Here is a 17,132-nt window from a genome sequence, read left to right as displayed (position 1 = left end):
ACTGGTGTTCATGACATCCTGGGTTTGGTCCCCAGTGCTAGAGAAAACTCAGGCAAAGTGTGTGTGTGTGTGTGTGTGTGTGTGTGTGTGTGTGTGTGTGTGTGTGTGTTGGGAGGGGCATCATCATCAATACCTGTAATCCTAGCACTTGGAAGGATCAGAAATTTAAGGCTATTCTCTGCTATGTTTAATGAGTTTGAGATCCTGGAGAGAGAGAGAGAGAGAGAGAGAGAGAGAGAGAGAGAGAGAAGAGGGAGGGAGGGAGAGGAGAGAGAGAGAAATTTGAGATGGAGGAAGGAAGGAGAAAAGAAAAATGTGTTGAGGAAATGCCCTTGAAGCCTTCAGACAGTGGATTTCCAAGAATTTGCTCCAGAGCGGTATAAAGTGCCCCCATTCCACTTTGGTTTATTTTTACATTAATTTGTTGGAGGAGGCACCATAGTTCATTTGTGGAAGTCAGAGAAAAACTGTGGGAATCCTACTCTCCTTCCACCATGCAGGTCCTCAGACTTGGCTGCAAGCACCTTTACCTGATCAACCATCCTGAAGGTCCCCACCCCAAATCATTCCCAAAGTCTAGCAGGGATTTCAGGACCCCTGCTGGAGGCTGTCTGTTAACATCTGACATTTGTGCTCCTCAGGCGCTGTTGTGCTCAGGGCTTGCTTGGCGTCTGCATATCTGAGCAATCATTTACAACCCAAATTTACTCCTGATGTGTCTATCAAAGTTTGGAGACTTTTTGTCTTGTGACTGCTGAGGGCACCCTGCCCTATCATCTCCACCACTTCCCCCTGAGACAGGGTCTCTCTCTGGTTGTAGTACAGGGATGGCAGCCAGCAAGTCTCAGAAATCCTCCTGTCTCTGCTCCTCTCAGCATGGAGTCACAGGGGCACAGGACCACACCCAGATTTTCCTGTGGGCCTTGAGGACTGAGCTCAGGTCCTTGTCTGTATGCATCAAGTACTCCTACCCAAGGACCGCTTCCCTCCCTCCTCTCTCAATACCCACATTTAAGAGCTTGACAGGAGGACCCTAGCACAGGACCTTCCATGTCCTGGGTTCCTGGCAGGGTTCCTGAGCCCTTCTCTCTCCACGTTTTGCTCCTGGGCTTGGATGAAGTTGAAAAATATCTCACTATTGACCCCTCCCCCCTCCCCCCCCTCCCCCACTGCCCCAGTACTCCCTTTCTGAAGCTGGAGAGTCTGTTTGGATCAAGGCAGGCATCTCCTTGGAAACCCCTGGGTTTGTGCAAATCAGAAAACAATAAATTTGCAAGGTTGCACAAAGCTGGAGGAGGTGACTGCCAGCTGGAGCTAAATCCACTCCTCTGTCCACATTAAACTTCAGTTCCTGGCCTTGGAGGCCTGTGCTGCTGTCACAAGACAAGATGCAGGCAGGCAGCTTTATGAGGCAGGCAGCTCTGCCACATATCCCCCTCCCCCCAAAGTCATCGCCCTGGTCTGTGTTCCACCTGGGAAGAGCAGCCCAATTTTCTACCCAGTAAAGTCCTTTTGTTTGGGGCTGTTGGGGACTACTGCCTTCCACACTGTACAGTGCCAGTCAGTGTCCCAGTGCCAGGATAGAAGCTGGGACTTTGTGCGCGCTCTGCAAGTACTCTGTCTGCAGTTGAATCCCAGCCTATTGCTGACAGGAGACCTAAGTGGGGTGGGGGTGGGGGAACAGGGAGAAAACAGAGACTCCTTAGCTTTGTCTCTGTGGCCAAGGTACAGATGGGGAAACTGAGGCTCGGAGAAGTTCAGGATTAGGTGGTGCCTGTTTAGGTACAGTTTGTCCGCTCCAAGGCCTCTTTTCTAGAAGGTTCATTTGGATTTTGCTGGGTAGGCAAACTGCAGTCGTGCTGATCCCAACCCCACCCCGCTCCCTTCCCAGCTCCACCTGGCAGATGTCCTCTTACTCTTCCTGCCTCTGTCCTTACCATGATGCTGTGAGTCCTCCCGTTCCCAGTCATGTCCCTCTGCCTTGCAAACTTAACCAGAGACTGGTCTCAAACCACACATCAGCCCTGCTTGTTGTCCTTGAACATGCAGGAAAATCGCCTGAGAGCCTTGTTAGCAGAGCCAGAGAGCAGGGTTAGGCTGGGACAAGACCGTCTTTCTCTCCAGCAAGTTCTCAGACGTCAATGGCCTCTGGCTAACATTTTGAGTAGCAAGGTGCTAAAGCAATGGTTTTCAACCTGTGGGTCATGACCTCTTTGCAAACCTCTATCTCCAAAAATATTTACATTAGGACTCATAACAGTAGCAAAAGTATAGTTATGAAGTAGCAAAAAAAATAATTTTATGGATGGGGGTCACCACAGCATGGGGGGCTATATTAAAGGTCATAGCATTAAGTTGAAAAACCACAGCTTTAGAGTAGCTGTTCTCTGAATCCCAGCAGCCTAAGGAGTAGCAGCTTTGTAGCACTGAGGGGTCATGACTCGGTTTGTGGTGATGTAGTAAGTTACAAACGAATAGGCCTAGGGCTAAATTCTAGCCCCTACCTGGTTGTATAAAGTTTTATTAAAACACAGCCACACCCAACTCCACGTACACTGGCAGCCCTCATACTACAAACGCCAAGTTGAGTCATCTGGAAGAGATCGACTTGAAGACTTACAAAGTGTAGCAGATATGATGATGCATACAGTATACATTGGTACTTGGAAGACTGAGGCAAGAGGATCACCCTGAGTTCTAGGCCAGCCTAGGCTACAGAGGTGAGAGGTTGTCTCAAAAAGGAAAGGCTGGAGAGATGGCTCAGTGGGTAAAAACACTCTCTGGGTAAGCCCAACAGATTGGGTTCAACTCTGAGATCTCTGGTTCCCAGAAGTTGTCTTCTCATCTCCCTGTTGATTTGTGTCATGGTTCACACCAGCGCTGCCCCAGTCCCCATAAATAAAATGTAAAAGGAAAGAGGGAGAATCAAAGAGAAGATACCCAGGAACACTGGAGGTTAGCTTGTCCCCAGGATGAAAATGACTTGAACTGGAGTTCCCAGAACACAGTGTTAGGATTCTTACAGACTGATGGCTGATTAGAGCTTTGTGATTGTAAAGTTGCAGACCCAGAGACAATTATCTTGGACTATCTTTAATCCCCTCTTGTCTGACCTAACATCCCTGTAGTCAGCAGGAAGAACCTTTGTAATGGTCCAGCCAAGCAACCCTCTAGCTTCTATGGTCCCTGCGGCCAAGGTGGTCACCAGGCAGTACCTGCAACCAGGAGATTTCCTACCCTGCTGTGACCTGCCAACCTGGTGTTCCCAGCAGTGAGTTGGTACTTGTGACTGTTTTATCCTGTGACTATGAAAAGTCACCTTTCCACCGTGCAGCTTGAACTTATGGTTCCCAGTCCATGGTCCCTTGACATTTAGCTCAGAGTCAACCATATCTTAGTCCCCTATAAGCAAGCAGCGGGCTTGTGCCACCAGTGAGGTCCTCACTTGAGTCTGAAAGCAAGGAGCTGTGGGGAAGGCAGGCGTGCGCCTCAGAGCTCAGGAGAAAGAGGTCACTTCTTCTCTGTGCTTCGATGCAGCTTGGACTTGGGCTGTGATGGATGAGATGAGGGCCACTCAAACTGGGCATGCCTGCTGAGACCATCAATCTTGATGGAACTCTTTTTTTTTTTTTTTTTTTTTTCTAGACAGGGTTTCTCTGTATAGCCCTGGCTGTCCTGGAACTCACTTTGTAGAACAGGCTGGCCTTGAACTCAGAAATCCACCTGCCTCTGCCTCCCAAGTGCTGGGATTAAAGGCATGCACCACCAACGCCCGGCTTGATGGAACTCCTGAGCATCCATCCACTCACAGACATATCCCGTAACATCTTCACCAGCTCTGTGAACCATCCAGAGCTGCCAATGTAAGAGTTAGCCATCTCATTCAGTCCTCATAGCTACACCTTAGTAGGTTATTGTAATTTTGCCAGTCTAGCAAATGAAAGAAAACACATCTGTCAATTAGGAAGGGCTCTGTAGACGTGGAGTACAGATTGCATTAGGCTCAGAGAGGCTGGGAAACTCACAAGGTCACAGCAAATAAGAACAGTAGCTGAGCTATGGAGCGTGTGTGACTCCAATACTGGTCAGTTTTAGGGAGATGGAGTCATCTGTCCTCTGACGTGCAGCACCAGGGAGGCTTCGGACACACCCTGCCGAGGCTCCCTATTTTGAGTGGCAGGCACCCTGCCTTATGGGGATGCAGAGGAGTGAAAAAGGAATTCTCTCTCCCATGCCACCCTTTCACAACCACTCCCAGCCAGGGCAGGAAAAGCCTGGCAGCTGCCTGATCCAGTGTGCCAAAACTCCTCCCATGGGGTGACCCCCTGGGGACCAATCCCCAGAGGTCCCACCCAGACTCTGGGATGAGCCAAACTGTGCCCTGGAGCCTGTTTCCCTAGCTTTGTGGGAACGGAAAGATGAAAATTCCAGGGGAATCCCTCAGAGCCTGGGCCAAGATGCCAGGCAGCCGTGTGTGTGTGTGTGTGTGTGTGTGTGTGTGTGTGTGTGCGCGCGCGCGCGTGCCCTTGTTTGAGTGTGTAGTATAACAAGGCAGGAGGGTATTAGTCTGGAGAGAAATCTGTTCTTTCCAGAGGGCATCCACTTCTGCTCTGAATGGCTGAAAACTTGAGTAGGCCTTGCCTCAAAGAAAGGGACTCACACATTGGCTAAAGTTCTGAAGCGTTGTTTAATGAGGTGCAACCAGAGCTGCCTAGGCCCCAGCCTGAGGAGGTGATGAAGGGAGCCTGCTGGCATCTGAGAAGGAGTTCCTTAAGCAGAGGGGACAACTTCTGTAAAGGCCCTGTGTGTGATAAATGCCTGCTTGAGTTTTCTTCTTTGTTCTTGTTGAGAACAGCTTTCAGAGTTTAGTCCAGTCAGGACCTGGACTTGTGATCCTCTGAAGTGCTGACTTGCGGATGTACACCACCATACCCTACAACCTGCCGCATTTGATATAAACGTGGGAATAGCACAGCTCTGGGAACAGGTTGGGGTGGCTTCAAAGGAGGTAGAGTGTGTGTGGGTATGTGTACACATGTTACATACATTTAGTAAGAGCTTGGAACTTGAGGCTCTGCATTCTGCAGCATGTGCCCACTTGCCCAGGCTCTCCTCTCCAGAGGCCTCCTGGGTTCTCTGCTTCCTGCCTGGTTGCCTGGAGAGTCTGAGCCACAGGAGAAAGCACAACTCTGGGGCTGGGGCTGGGGCTTGGGGCGGGGGGTGTCCAGTTTCAAAATTGTCTGTACATTTCTCCCAGAAGCTGGAAGCCTGGGGTGGGGCCAATTCCCTTGTGGGAAGCGCCTGTGGGTTCACATGCACAGATAGTAAACAAACTCTATCCTGCTTAGGACTCCTTGCTGGAACAGACAGCCTGGGCTTAGCTCCACATCTCCACCTGCAGCAAGGCAATTAGCCCAGCCCCTTCCTGCTGAAGAGCCTCAGTTTACCTAGTAGTTCTGCACTTCTAAGTCAAACAGGGGTTTCTATGACCAAGTCACCAAGGATTCTGAGAAGTGTCCCATCCACAGAGTCAGAACCTCAGTGGGGCAGAGCCCAAGAATCTCTAGAACTTTGACTTTTACTGTTTAGATAGTATTTTCCCCTTTGAACTGAAGATTCTTCTTAAAGGGAAAGTTTCGTCTACATGTATTTTATCTTGTGTGTATGTATGTGTGCATGGGATGGTGCATGGGTAGAGATCAGAGGACTCAGAGAGCAAGTTCCCTCTGTCCACCGGGAGGGTCTCAGGGCTAGAACTGAAGTCATCATCAGGCACAGTGGCAAGTCATTTAACTAATTAATTTTGAGTCAGGGTCTCCTGTGGCCCAGGTTAGCCTCACTGGAAATGATCCTCCCACGTCTACCTCCGGAATGCTGGGATGGGAGAAACGTGTCACAACACCCAACTGAAAGAAACTCTTAGGACTGGGAGCTTTCTGTTTTCTGCCTTTGGTCCTGATGAAGAGGATGAGGTTATCTTTTGTGTTAGCGCTTGGCACACATTGTTCATGTGAAGTTCCTGGCTCCCATCTTTATGTGCTCCGTGGTACCACTAGCAGTGTGCTTTGCATTCCTAGACACTGGTTTTGATTATTGCTCTGTGGCTCTTCATTTTATGTGCCATTACAACCAACCATACATGCTATCTACTCGCTTGGATTAGCAATGATTTCACAGGGGATTGGGACGTTAACCTTTGTCATCTTTCTCTGTGTTGTGACACAAGCCTGATAGAAGCACTTTGCTCACCAGGAAGGCTGATCCAGGATGCTCTCCTGCTCAGGGTGATGGCCCTGATAGCTCAGGAAGGCCCAGGCCCTGGCCAGAGAACACTGTCAGGATCATGGTCCACAGTCTTTCAGAGACTGGGTCTCCCACTGGAGATTCTGGAGACACTCGGGCTTCCGGGAGTTTATCTCAGTGGATCTTGTGGGGCTCTTAGTCTCCTTTGGATGGAGACAACCCTGGCTCTCAGTGATGGGCTGGATAAGAGGCTGTGGGGAAGGAACATTTTGGCAGCAGAAACACCCACCTGGGCCTGGGCAGATGTGCCCTGGATGTGAATCATCAGTGGGCCGTAGCAGAAGGTTCTGGAAACCCCCAGTGTTCTGGAAAACCCACAGACAGGTCTGATCAAGATGTGCAGCGAGGAGGGGCAAAGGGGTATGATGGACTAAGCAGTTGAGGGCTCCAGCCTGGAGCCTGGGGAAGGACAGGAGGGGACAGGAGGAAAGCAATCCCATACACTCCTGTCTTCACCCCCTTTGTCCCTGTGTCACCATGGATGCAAATCTATCCAGCTCCATCCCTGCCTTATTTGTGTACACATGAAAAGGAGCCTCAGAGTCACCCCCCCCCCCGCCACTTTACCACCCACCTGCACAGCTAACTATTACTGTGCACCTAAGATTATAAATAGAATCACCTCAATCTTTAATAATTTATTTAGTAGTGACAGTTTATGGGCCAGGTATCCCAGCTCTCTGCAGGCTGGGGCAGGAGGATTGTCTTGAGTTTGAGGGAATCCTGGGCTATATATAGTGAAGTTCTCTTTAAAAGAATCAGTAAGGAAGACCTGCACAGCGTCATGCATATGTCTACATCCAGCACTCGAGAGGTGATGCAGGAGGTTCATGAAGCAGAGGCTTACCTTGGCTATATACTAAGACCTTGCTTTTAATAATATAGAGAAGAGGGAATCTCTGCAGCAAGTCTTAGTCCATGTACTGGGTGGGCTTCTTGAATTTAGCAAATGAAAACACAGGATGGACACCCTATTACACCTGAACATCAGATTATGTCATTTTTGAGTTTCAGCATGTGCTATACCATAACTGAGGCATGTCTTGGATTGTTTTGGCTGTTATAAATAGCATAGACTGGATACTTTACAAACAGTGGATTTTACTTAGGTACAGCGGCACATGCTTATATTCCCAGCGTTTTGAAGGCTAAAACTGGAGGGCTATGTATGGGCTCCAGGCTAGCCCAGGGTACAGAGTATTTTTTAAAAAAACCAGACAAACAAACAAACAAAATCATACCCAAACAATGAAATTCAAGTTTTGGAGGCTGGAAGTCTCCAGTATCAGAGAGACCTCTAGATTAGAAAATTATTGATTTCTTGCATGATGAAATGGTCCCCACATCATGATCTATTCAATTTCCAAATGTCCCACCTTCACCAGCCAGCATACCAAGAGAGGGTTTCCATACACACACACACACACACACACACACACACACACACACACACACACACTTTGGAGAGTGGTAGTGGCACTCAGTGACTCTGGAATTTGGATGTAGCCAGGTGTCCTGTGGTTTATTTGGCCACTCTTCTGATGAAGTTGGCTCCTCCTCTTGGTTCCCTCTGTCCCTCTAGTCTCCCCTGCCTGGGTGATGGGACACCCCCAGTGCTATGTTACTAGCGATTTCTCTGGCTTTTATGCTCCTCACACATTAGACTGGCAGAGCAGGAATAATAAACAGCCCTTTTATGAGTTGGGTCTAATTTCAACTTGGTGGCACACAAAGCCAACATCTATTTACAGTAAAACTGGATCAAGCAGGGTCAAACAATGTCATGGTTGAGCCTAGTGATGCATTTTTTTCTTCTTCAAGCATTCTTGGATCTTGGGTTATATGAAATTGAACTCTTTGTGGTGATGGATAATTGCAGAAGATTCTGGCAATCAAGCCATCATAGAGAGCATTACTTTTAGGCTTGGCAGGAATAGAACATGTGTGTTTTTGGTACTGGGTAATTCCAAAGTGGAGTGGGTATCAGCACAAAGAGCCTTCTCACAGGAGGTTATTGCTATCAGTGTGGAGATTCCAGGTACAACCGTCCACTCAACCCTGGGAAAGGCTAGGGATGGCCAGGGGCAAAGCCAGGTCCCTTCAGCAGTAATAGATCAGCCTAGTGTGCCTATACTTTACTGGCATACTTGTTATATTAGTTTTATTTGTGCATTAATTTTTGAGATAAGGTCTCATGTAGCCCAGGCTGGTCTCAAATTTACTTTGTAGTTAAGGATGTGCTTGGATTCTGACCTCCCGGGGATGGAAGCCGGGGCTTCACACATACATTTCCAGTTCTTTTATTTTTTATTATGAAAAATTTCAAACACATAAAAGTATAAAAAGTCACATGATGACTTTCATGTTCCCAGGACGAATGTCAACTGGTCACTGACCTGTTCCTGTGTGATTTTTCTCTCATTTTCTCATTCATGCCGGGCAAGCACTCTGCCATTGAGCCACAGTGCAGTCTTTCACCTGCTCTTCTACTGATGTATAACAGTCTGATAACAACAACAACAAAAAGTACATGCAATCCAATGAATTCTAAGGAGATTTTTCCAGTGTCAGACCTCTGATGTGGGTCACTTCTCATCCCAGCAGGCTCCCTCCTGCCTCTGCTGGGATTCACATTTCCATAGAGTGAAACAATGGCAGCATTATATGGGGAACCTAATTTCTATGACTAGATGTTAGATAACACTCTCCAACAGACACACAACCACACCACACACACATACACACACACACACACACACTCACACAACCACACGCACACACTCATACACACACACTCACACATTCACACACACATACACACACTTTCACACACACATATACCACACACATAGACACACGTTCACACACAACCACATATACACCACACACACACATAACCACACACATACCACACACACACCACACACACACACTCACACACAACCACACACACAGAGACACACTCACACACAGACACAGACAAAATCAAACACACACTCACACACCTTTTCTCTCTTCCTTCTTCTCTCCTTTCTTCCTTTTCTTTTTCCTTTTTCTTCTCCTTTTTCCCCCTCCATCCCTCCTTTCCTTCCTTCTTCTCTTCCCGATAAACAATGATTGTCTTCCTCCCGCAGAGTTTCAAAACCCAAAATTAGTCTTGATGTTGGCCCAGCCCCAGCAGTCAGTGTCATGGTGACAAGCAGGAATGGTATCAGTTTCCAAAGGTCACCCAAATCACACTCCCTGTCCCACAGGTGTTCAGGGTTGGGGAAAGGCTAGAGGCCCCTGAGGTGACTTCAGTTCCCTGCCCCCCCACGAGGAGGAGGTGAGAAACTTCTGGCAGGCTGTGATAGTCTCCTCATCCCCACAGATACTGCAGGAGATCTTCCAGGCAGAAAACACCATCATGTTGCTGGAGAGGGCCATTGTGGCCAAGGAATACCCACTGAAGATGGCCCAGACCATGCTAGCATGCAGGACCCGACGGCCCAATGTGGAACTCTGCAGGGATGTGCCACAGTTCAGGTGAGTTGGGGTGAGAGGAGACTACTGGACTCCAGGATGAGAAGGGTGGATCTCAGAGGCTCCACTGTTCCTGGGGTTGTAGGTATCGGAGCCTAGGCTCTTCCTGGCAGTTCTAACAAGCTAGGTTTGTCTACTCATTCTTAACAGGACAAGTAGACGAGCAACTGAAAAGCATGGGCGGGAGATTATGCAGTGTGGTCACACTGGGGAAAGGAACTCATACAGAAGCCAAGCTCCAACACTGCCCAGTGCATCCTCAGGTCCTCACACGAGATTCAGGCTCAAATAAAGGACAAGAGGACTGCACAGCAGCCCTGGTCTCACCCGCCATTGCCTGAGCTCCTGTCCCTCATGCACGGTGCTCTGATAGATTATTAGAACTTGGTGAAGTCTCCTGATTGCTGTCTTCAGTCCTTTCCTTTCCATCATGAGACCCCTGGGGGTGGGGATGGGAGAAAACTTCAGTTTCTTGGGAACTATAGTTTCAATCATGTGCTAGCCAACATGAGGGACACGGTGTCTCTTCAGAATATTTTCAGTCCTGCCTGGATGGTCACAGCAGGAACACTGCGTCTGAGAACCAAACCCTGCATGACTCAGGACACCCAGTCCCAGAGCTCAGCTGTGAGCTGGGTTGGAGGTCTAGAGCTCTGGGTTCCACCCTGTCTCTCTCTAGAGCTTCCCCATCCTTCAAACACCACATCTCTGCTCAGGAAGCCCTCCTGCTTCCTCTGAAAGGCCAAGGAGACCTTAGCAGTAGGGATAGACCACAATCTTGGCCCCTTCATTCTTCAGCTTCTCTTACCACAGGATCTGATGGGTGAACATCCCTGTTCATCTCCTACCTCTCTCCTTGCAAAGAGCCCAAGTCAACCCTGGCTGGCTAGATCCTGCCTACCCTGCTGGCTAAGTGGGCTTGCTTCAGGAGAGAGGGTGGAAAGCACAGACATCTCCAGCAAGGGCCTCAGACACATAGGGCAGGGGTGGGTCCTCCCTCTCTCTGGCGTCTAATGGCGGCCACAGCCCTGGAGCTCCTCACTGCCGATCATCATTCTATTCTTGGCCTCTTTTTTCTTGTTTCATGCTTGCTCTTCTTTTCATGTAGAATTGAGGATCGAACACAGTGCCCTACACATGGGAGACAAACACTCTACCAACTGACCCACATCCTCATTCTCTTAAATTTAACTTAAAATTGAATGGGTCGGAGATGTAGCTCTATTATTCAAGTGCTTGCCTAGTTTGAATGAGGTTCTGAGTTGATTCCTAGCACCTTAGAAACTGCACAGAAACACAGATTCACAGGACACAGGAGGTAGAGGAAGAGGGACCAGAAGTTCAGGATGATCCTTGGCTATACAGAGTTCGAGGCCAGCCTAGGCTACATTAGATTTTGTCCTTTAAAAGTTTTTAAAATTCAATTTAAAAGATAGACTATGAATTGAATGAACAGAGGGCTTTTTTAAAATATCACTTTCTGAATCAAGAGGCCACATTCCAGCTCTTCAGCCTCATGTAGCTCCCGGGTTTCTCATTTGCAGACAGCATGGCCAATTCTGAGTGCCTCTCGCACTGCTGTGGTTCAACTTTTCCTCCTTGATTCCTACATGGCCTACTTAGTCTTATCTTTTTTTCTCTACTTCAAAGTTCCCCATCAGAGACCTTCCAGAATTTGGGGAAATTCTGCAGAGGCAGGATAAGGTGGGGACTGGCCTCAGACTCCTCCCCCTTGTCTCTGAGGTGCACACTCCACTCCAGAGGTCTTTCCGCTGTGCTGCATTCTTCAGTCTCTCTGAGGCAGTTGGCCAATGGCTGTGGGCTGCTGGGCGGGGCTCTCTTCCAGGCCAGGTGGCTTCCATTGGTTGGGAGCCATCATTCTCTGAGGACTGAACCTGTGAGTCAAGAGGGGTGAGCGCAGTATGCATAGACGTGTGTTCCTGATGGAAGAGACCGGAGCACAAGTCACCAGAACCTGATCTCATATGTCGTTGAGGCTGGTTCCTGTGTTTGCTGTGGAGAGCATGTTTCCTAAGTAGCCAACACTCATTAAAGTGCACCTGGCAGAGCAGGCAGGACTCTTGCCTATGACCTCAGCCCTTGGGATGTGAAGGAAGGAGAGCAGTGTTCACCTGGCTATGTAGAGAATTTGAGGCTGTTCTGGACTGTGTGGGGCAAGGAATGGAAAGGGAAGGAGAAGGTGGGGTGGGGTGGGGGTGGGGGCGACAAGACCAGAAAAGGCAAAGGCAAGACAAAACAAGTCACATAATAGGCCAGGTGTGCTTGAGTGACTTAGGCAGGACAGCTTGAGCACTAGAGTTGGAGACAATGTCACCATGGCCAACATAGTGACACTATCTTAGAGACAAACAAACCAGAATAAATTATTCCTTTGGGTGATGGTCGAATAGTTTTTCAGAGTGACAATATCATAGTTTGTCTTTCCCTCTTCTGGGCCATGGTGGACGGTACTGCTGTAGGCACTTGGTATGAACACCCTTTTTCAGTTCAGCTTAGAGAAGCGGGGTGTGTGTGTGTGTGTGTGTGTGTGTGTGTGTGTGTGGTGGTGGGGGGGGGGGACTGCTGGCCCTGGGGGCAAGCTGGTAGTTAGCTTATTGACAGATTCTGCTCTGTACCATCTGTCTCCTCCTTCATGCTTTGTCAGTCTTGGTGACCGCCCCCCCCCCCCCAGGTGCTCATCCATCTGTGCTCCCCTCTAGGGCTGAGGACTGCACTGCAGTGGCCACCCCTAGACACTTTACCAGTCATACAGGGGTGTCTGTGCTAAAGGAGAGTCATGGAGGTTTCTCTCTGTCCCACCCCAGGCTCGTGAATGAGGTCTTCACCATAGACGACACTCTACAGACGCTCAAGCTGAGGCTTCGGGAGACGCAAGACACGTTGCAGCTGCTGGTGATGACCAAGTCCCGTCTGGAGCACGAGCTGGCCATCAAAGCCAACACCTTGTGTATTGACAAGGACAAATGCATGAGCATGCGCAAATCCTTCCCCAGCACACCCCGCCTGACTGGCTACACCTGCTCTGCCATCGGTTCAGGCCCTTACGCCAACCACGCCCCTCGTATCAGCTCCGGCCCCTGCAGCGGCTCAGCGCTTTGTAAAGGCCCCGCCTCGTGTGGGGGCGGGGCCTCTTGTGGAGGAGGGGCCTCTTGCGGGGGTCACGCCCCTTGTGGCTCCGCGCTTTGTTCCCACTCTGTGTCCCGTTCAGGCCCTGGCTTTGCACCGGTGTGTTAAATGGCATAACGCTGGAAAAGGCTCAAAAGAAAATAAAAGAGTCGTTTTCTCCCCTTTCTGTCTTTAGGAAAATGTGAAGATACAGGACCAAACTAAATCAAAGCTCTCTGAGTTAGTTCCAGGGGTGGATAGCTCGGTGGGAGGTCCTGGGAGATAGGACAAGATTCCACAAGGAAAAAGCCTAGTATCTGGGGCATCCCAGGTACACAGGAAGCTTCCGTCCTCCTCTCTCTCCTCTCCTCTGCTTTCTTTCTTTCTTTTAAAAAAATTTTTTTTCAAGACAGGGTTTCTCTGTGTTCCCCTGGCTGTCCTGGAACTCACTCTGTAGACCAGGCTGGCCTTGAACTCAGAAATTCGCCTCTCTCTGCCTCCCAAGTGCTGGGATTAAAGGCGTGTGCTACCACGCCCGACGGTTTAAGCAATTTTTTATTAGATATTTTCTTCATTTACATTTCAAATGCTATCCCGAAAGTCCCCTATACCCCACCCCCAGCCCTGCTCCCCACCCCACCCACTCCCGCTTCCTGGCCCTGGCATTCCCCTGTACTGGGGCATATGATCTTTGCAAGACCAAGGGCCTCTCCTCCCAATGATGGCGGACTAGGCCATCTTCTGCTACATATGCAGCTAGAGACACCAGCTCTGGGGGTACTGGTTAGTTCATATTGTTGTTCTACCTATAGGGTTGCAGACCCCTCCAGCTCCTTGAGTACTTTCTCTAGCTCCTCCATTGCGGGCCCTGTGTTCCATCCAATAGATGACTGTAAGCATCCACTTCTGTATTTGCCAGGCACTGGCATAGCCTCACAAGAGACAGCTATATCAGGGTCCTGTCAGCAAAATCTTGCTGGCATGTGCAATAGTGTCTGTGTTTGGTTCCTCTGTTTTCTTATCTTTCTTCTCCTCACTATTTAAGAATTCAGAATATGAGCTGCGATTCTGCCTCTGTGGCGACTTATTTGTTTAGCATATTTAATAGATATGGGTTGTTTCCCAGTCATTTCAGATTCACGGACTAGTGCAAAAGTAACAGAGTTGGGCAAAGATGGCTCAGCTGGTAAGTCTTTGCTGATTCTGCAAACTTCATAGCCAGGACCTATGTTAAAAACGCTAAACAAGGTGGTGCATATCTCTATAACCAGCCCTCCTACAGCTAGAAGGGAGGCAGAAACAAGATTGCCAGGAAGCTCACAGGCCTGGAGTAAGCTGAGCTGGGCAACAAAAAGCCTCTCAGGGCTGGAGAAGTGGCTCAGCAGCTAAGAATGCTCACTGCTCATAGAGAGGATTGAAGTTTGATTCCCAGCATCCACATGGTGTGTCACAACTGTCCGTAAATCCTCATGGTGCTGCTCACCCATTATACCTGAATTTTCTTTCTTTTTCTTGAGACAGAATCTCATTGTGTAGCCTGGGCTAATCCTGAACTGACAGATTCTTCTGCCTCTACCTCCTAGGTGCTGAGACTGAAGGCTGTACCCACCACACTCAGCTCTCAGATTACTGGCATCGTACCTGTTATAGAGAATTTGCCAAAACTAAGAGGTTTATATCCACATATTTCTGTCAACTAAACCCCAGAGTTCATTAGATTTCACCATTTTTTCGGTCCACTTCCTCTTTCTGGACCAGATTCCACATTCCACTGGGTTAAAATGGATCTTTCATCTTTTTAAAACTTTTTTATTGTTTGTTCTCTTGTGTGTGTGGGATAGAGGGTGACTTTGAGGAGGCCATTTTCTTTCTACCCTTTGTGAGCACTGCAGCTAGAACTCAGGTCACCAGGCCTAGCAAGTGCTTTTCCCCTGTAGGGCGTCTGGCTGGCTGCAGCTTCTGCATACTCTTGCAATTCATCTGGAGGAGAGCTTCCTCTCTTTGGCTCCCCTAATGAATTCTTTCTGAAGTTTAGCATAGCAGTGTGGACGTGTGTTTATCTTATGCTTTGAGTTCCAGTCTGATGCTGTGTCCTATAGACTGTTGCTCTAAAGAACCCTTTAGTGCGGTGGTTCTGAACCTGTGGGTGAAGACCCTTTTGGCAAAACTTCAAAAAATATTTACATTATGACTCATAACAGTAGCAAAAATACAGTTATGAAGTAGCAATGAAGATAATTTTACGGTTGGGGGTCACCACAGCATGAGGAACTGTATTAGAGGGTCTCGGCATTAGGAAGGAGGAGCCCCACTGTCTTTGTAGGTGACAGAGGGGAAATGCCAGCATTCATGCTTATGCGTGAAGATTTTGAGAAACCAATGTTTAGAAGGTTTTGGATGAAATTGGAAATAAAACAAGCAGAAGTAATCAGGGTACCTGAGACCTCGTCATCTCTGGATCTCAGCCACTACACACAGTGGTCATAAACCTTCATTCAGGCAAGAGCAAGAGCCCGCATAACTGTATACAAATGGATAGGGCTGACTCCATGCTGTGCTTGGTAGGCAGCTAACACCCGAGGCTGAGATGTGTGGTTGTATTGAGGGTGGGAAAAGTGAACCCCAGACCCACCTGCCAAATATATCAGAAGGCCCAGATGATGGTGGCCACCCCAATGCATGCTCGCATGTGTGCACATGAGCATATGTGTGCACATGAGCATGTGTGTGCACATGTACACACACACACACACACACACACACACACACACACACACACACACCATGATTCTCAGAAGTCAGCATGCTGCTAACCACAGTTAAATAGGGTAGTGATTCTGCAGCAGACAGGGCCCATGGCAGGAAATCTCAGAGACAGCCCCATGGCTGGCCTCATTCCAGGCCCAAGAACAGCCTGAGAGGTTATAGAGGAATTCCCAGCTGACCCACTTTCCAAGTTGGCACAGGAGAGATGCTGTCCAGCTAGCAGGCTCCAAGAAACACCAGTCTCTAAGGAGGGTGTGTGTGTGTGTGTGTGTGTGTGTGTGTGTGTGTGTGTGTGTGTATTAGTGTTAGCATTTTCCTGAAGACCAGAACTTGTGTTAGAACTCTAGGAGATTTTGGAGAGAGAGGAAAGAGAAGCCCATGGTCTGGGAGTGAGGAGGCCTTTTTGTAGCCCAGCACATCCTTTGCTGGCCTTTGAATAACGAAGGCTACATTTATATGCATATATATGTGCATTTGGCTTTTTTTTTTTTTCTATATGGAGCTGGTTATGGTGGCCCATGTACTCAGGAGGCAGAGGCAGAGGCAGGCAGGTTTCTGTGTAGCAAATTCCTGGCTTTCCAGGGCTATATAGCCCCACCTCAGGGGGAAGAAAATAGCTTACATGTTACCTTCCACCCATATTCATTGGTATGGTTGATACATATGCATTTGACACAGCCCTTCCCATGTCTTACTGATCCCTGATCCCCTCTTGTCCTGCTTCAAAGATGTCACCGCTGACATTGCATAGGCCCTTCTTGCTGGGATTTGGTAAGAACTCTGAACTCCTTGAGTCTGGGGATGTGGTTGACTTGGTGGAGTGCTTACCTAGCATGCATGAAGCCCTGGTTCCATCCTCCAGCACTGCATAAAACGGCGTGGTGGGTCTCAAGAGATGGTTCACCAGTTAAGAGAGCATACTGCCCTTGAAGAGTACAGGGCTTTGGATCCCTGAACCCACATCCAGGCTCAAATGTCTGTGAACTCCAGGTCCAAGGGAGTTGGTGTCCTCCTCTTCTGCCTCTGAGGACATGGGGTGTACAAGAATCCATGCAAGCACAAACATACACAAAAAACCCCACAAGTGACCTGGTGTGATGGAGCGTGTTTTACTCCCAGCACTCTGGAGGTAAAAGCAGACTGATCGAGAGTTCAAAGTCATCAGCTATCAATGGAGTCTGACACCAGCCTGATTTCTATGTGATTCTGTCTCAAAGAGCAAGCATGGGGAAGATAGAGAAATAGCCTGGTCCCTCTGGAAAGTCAGAGTTCTAGGGGTGGAGACAAGGTGGCACTTTAAGTGGCTGGAGAGATGGCTTGACAGTTAAGGGCACTTTTTCCCCCAGGGGACCTGGGTTTGATTCCCAGCACCCACATGGTGATTCACAACCTTTTATAGCTCCAGTTCTAGGGGA

General features: G+C 48.8%; 1 protein-coding gene across 1 annotated transcript in view; it reads left to right on the top strand.

The window, feature by feature from the left end:
- Tekt5 (tektin 5) overlaps positions 1 to 13,134 on the top strand; it is a 37,504-nt gene extending 24,370 nt beyond the window's left edge. The window contains exons 6-7 of the mRNA NM_001291001.2: positions 9,674 to 9,828; positions 12,651 to 13,134. Coding sequence (NP_001277930.1) covers positions 9,674 to 9,828; positions 12,651 to 13,080 — 585 coding nt within the window. The 3' untranslated portion in view covers positions 13,081 to 13,134. The remainder of the gene's footprint in view (positions 1 to 9,673; positions 9,829 to 12,650) is intronic.
- The last annotated feature ends 3,998 nt before the right edge of the window (positions 13,135 to 17,132 follow it).

The sequence above is a fragment of the Mus musculus genome, chromosome 16 (genome assembly GCF_000001635.26).
Source record: "Mus musculus strain C57BL/6J chromosome 16, GRCm38.p6 C57BL/6J".
Classification (NCBI taxonomy): domain Eukaryota; kingdom Metazoa; phylum Chordata; class Mammalia; order Rodentia; family Muridae; genus Mus; species Mus musculus.
This window is presented reverse-complemented; position numbering and strand designations above follow the sequence as displayed.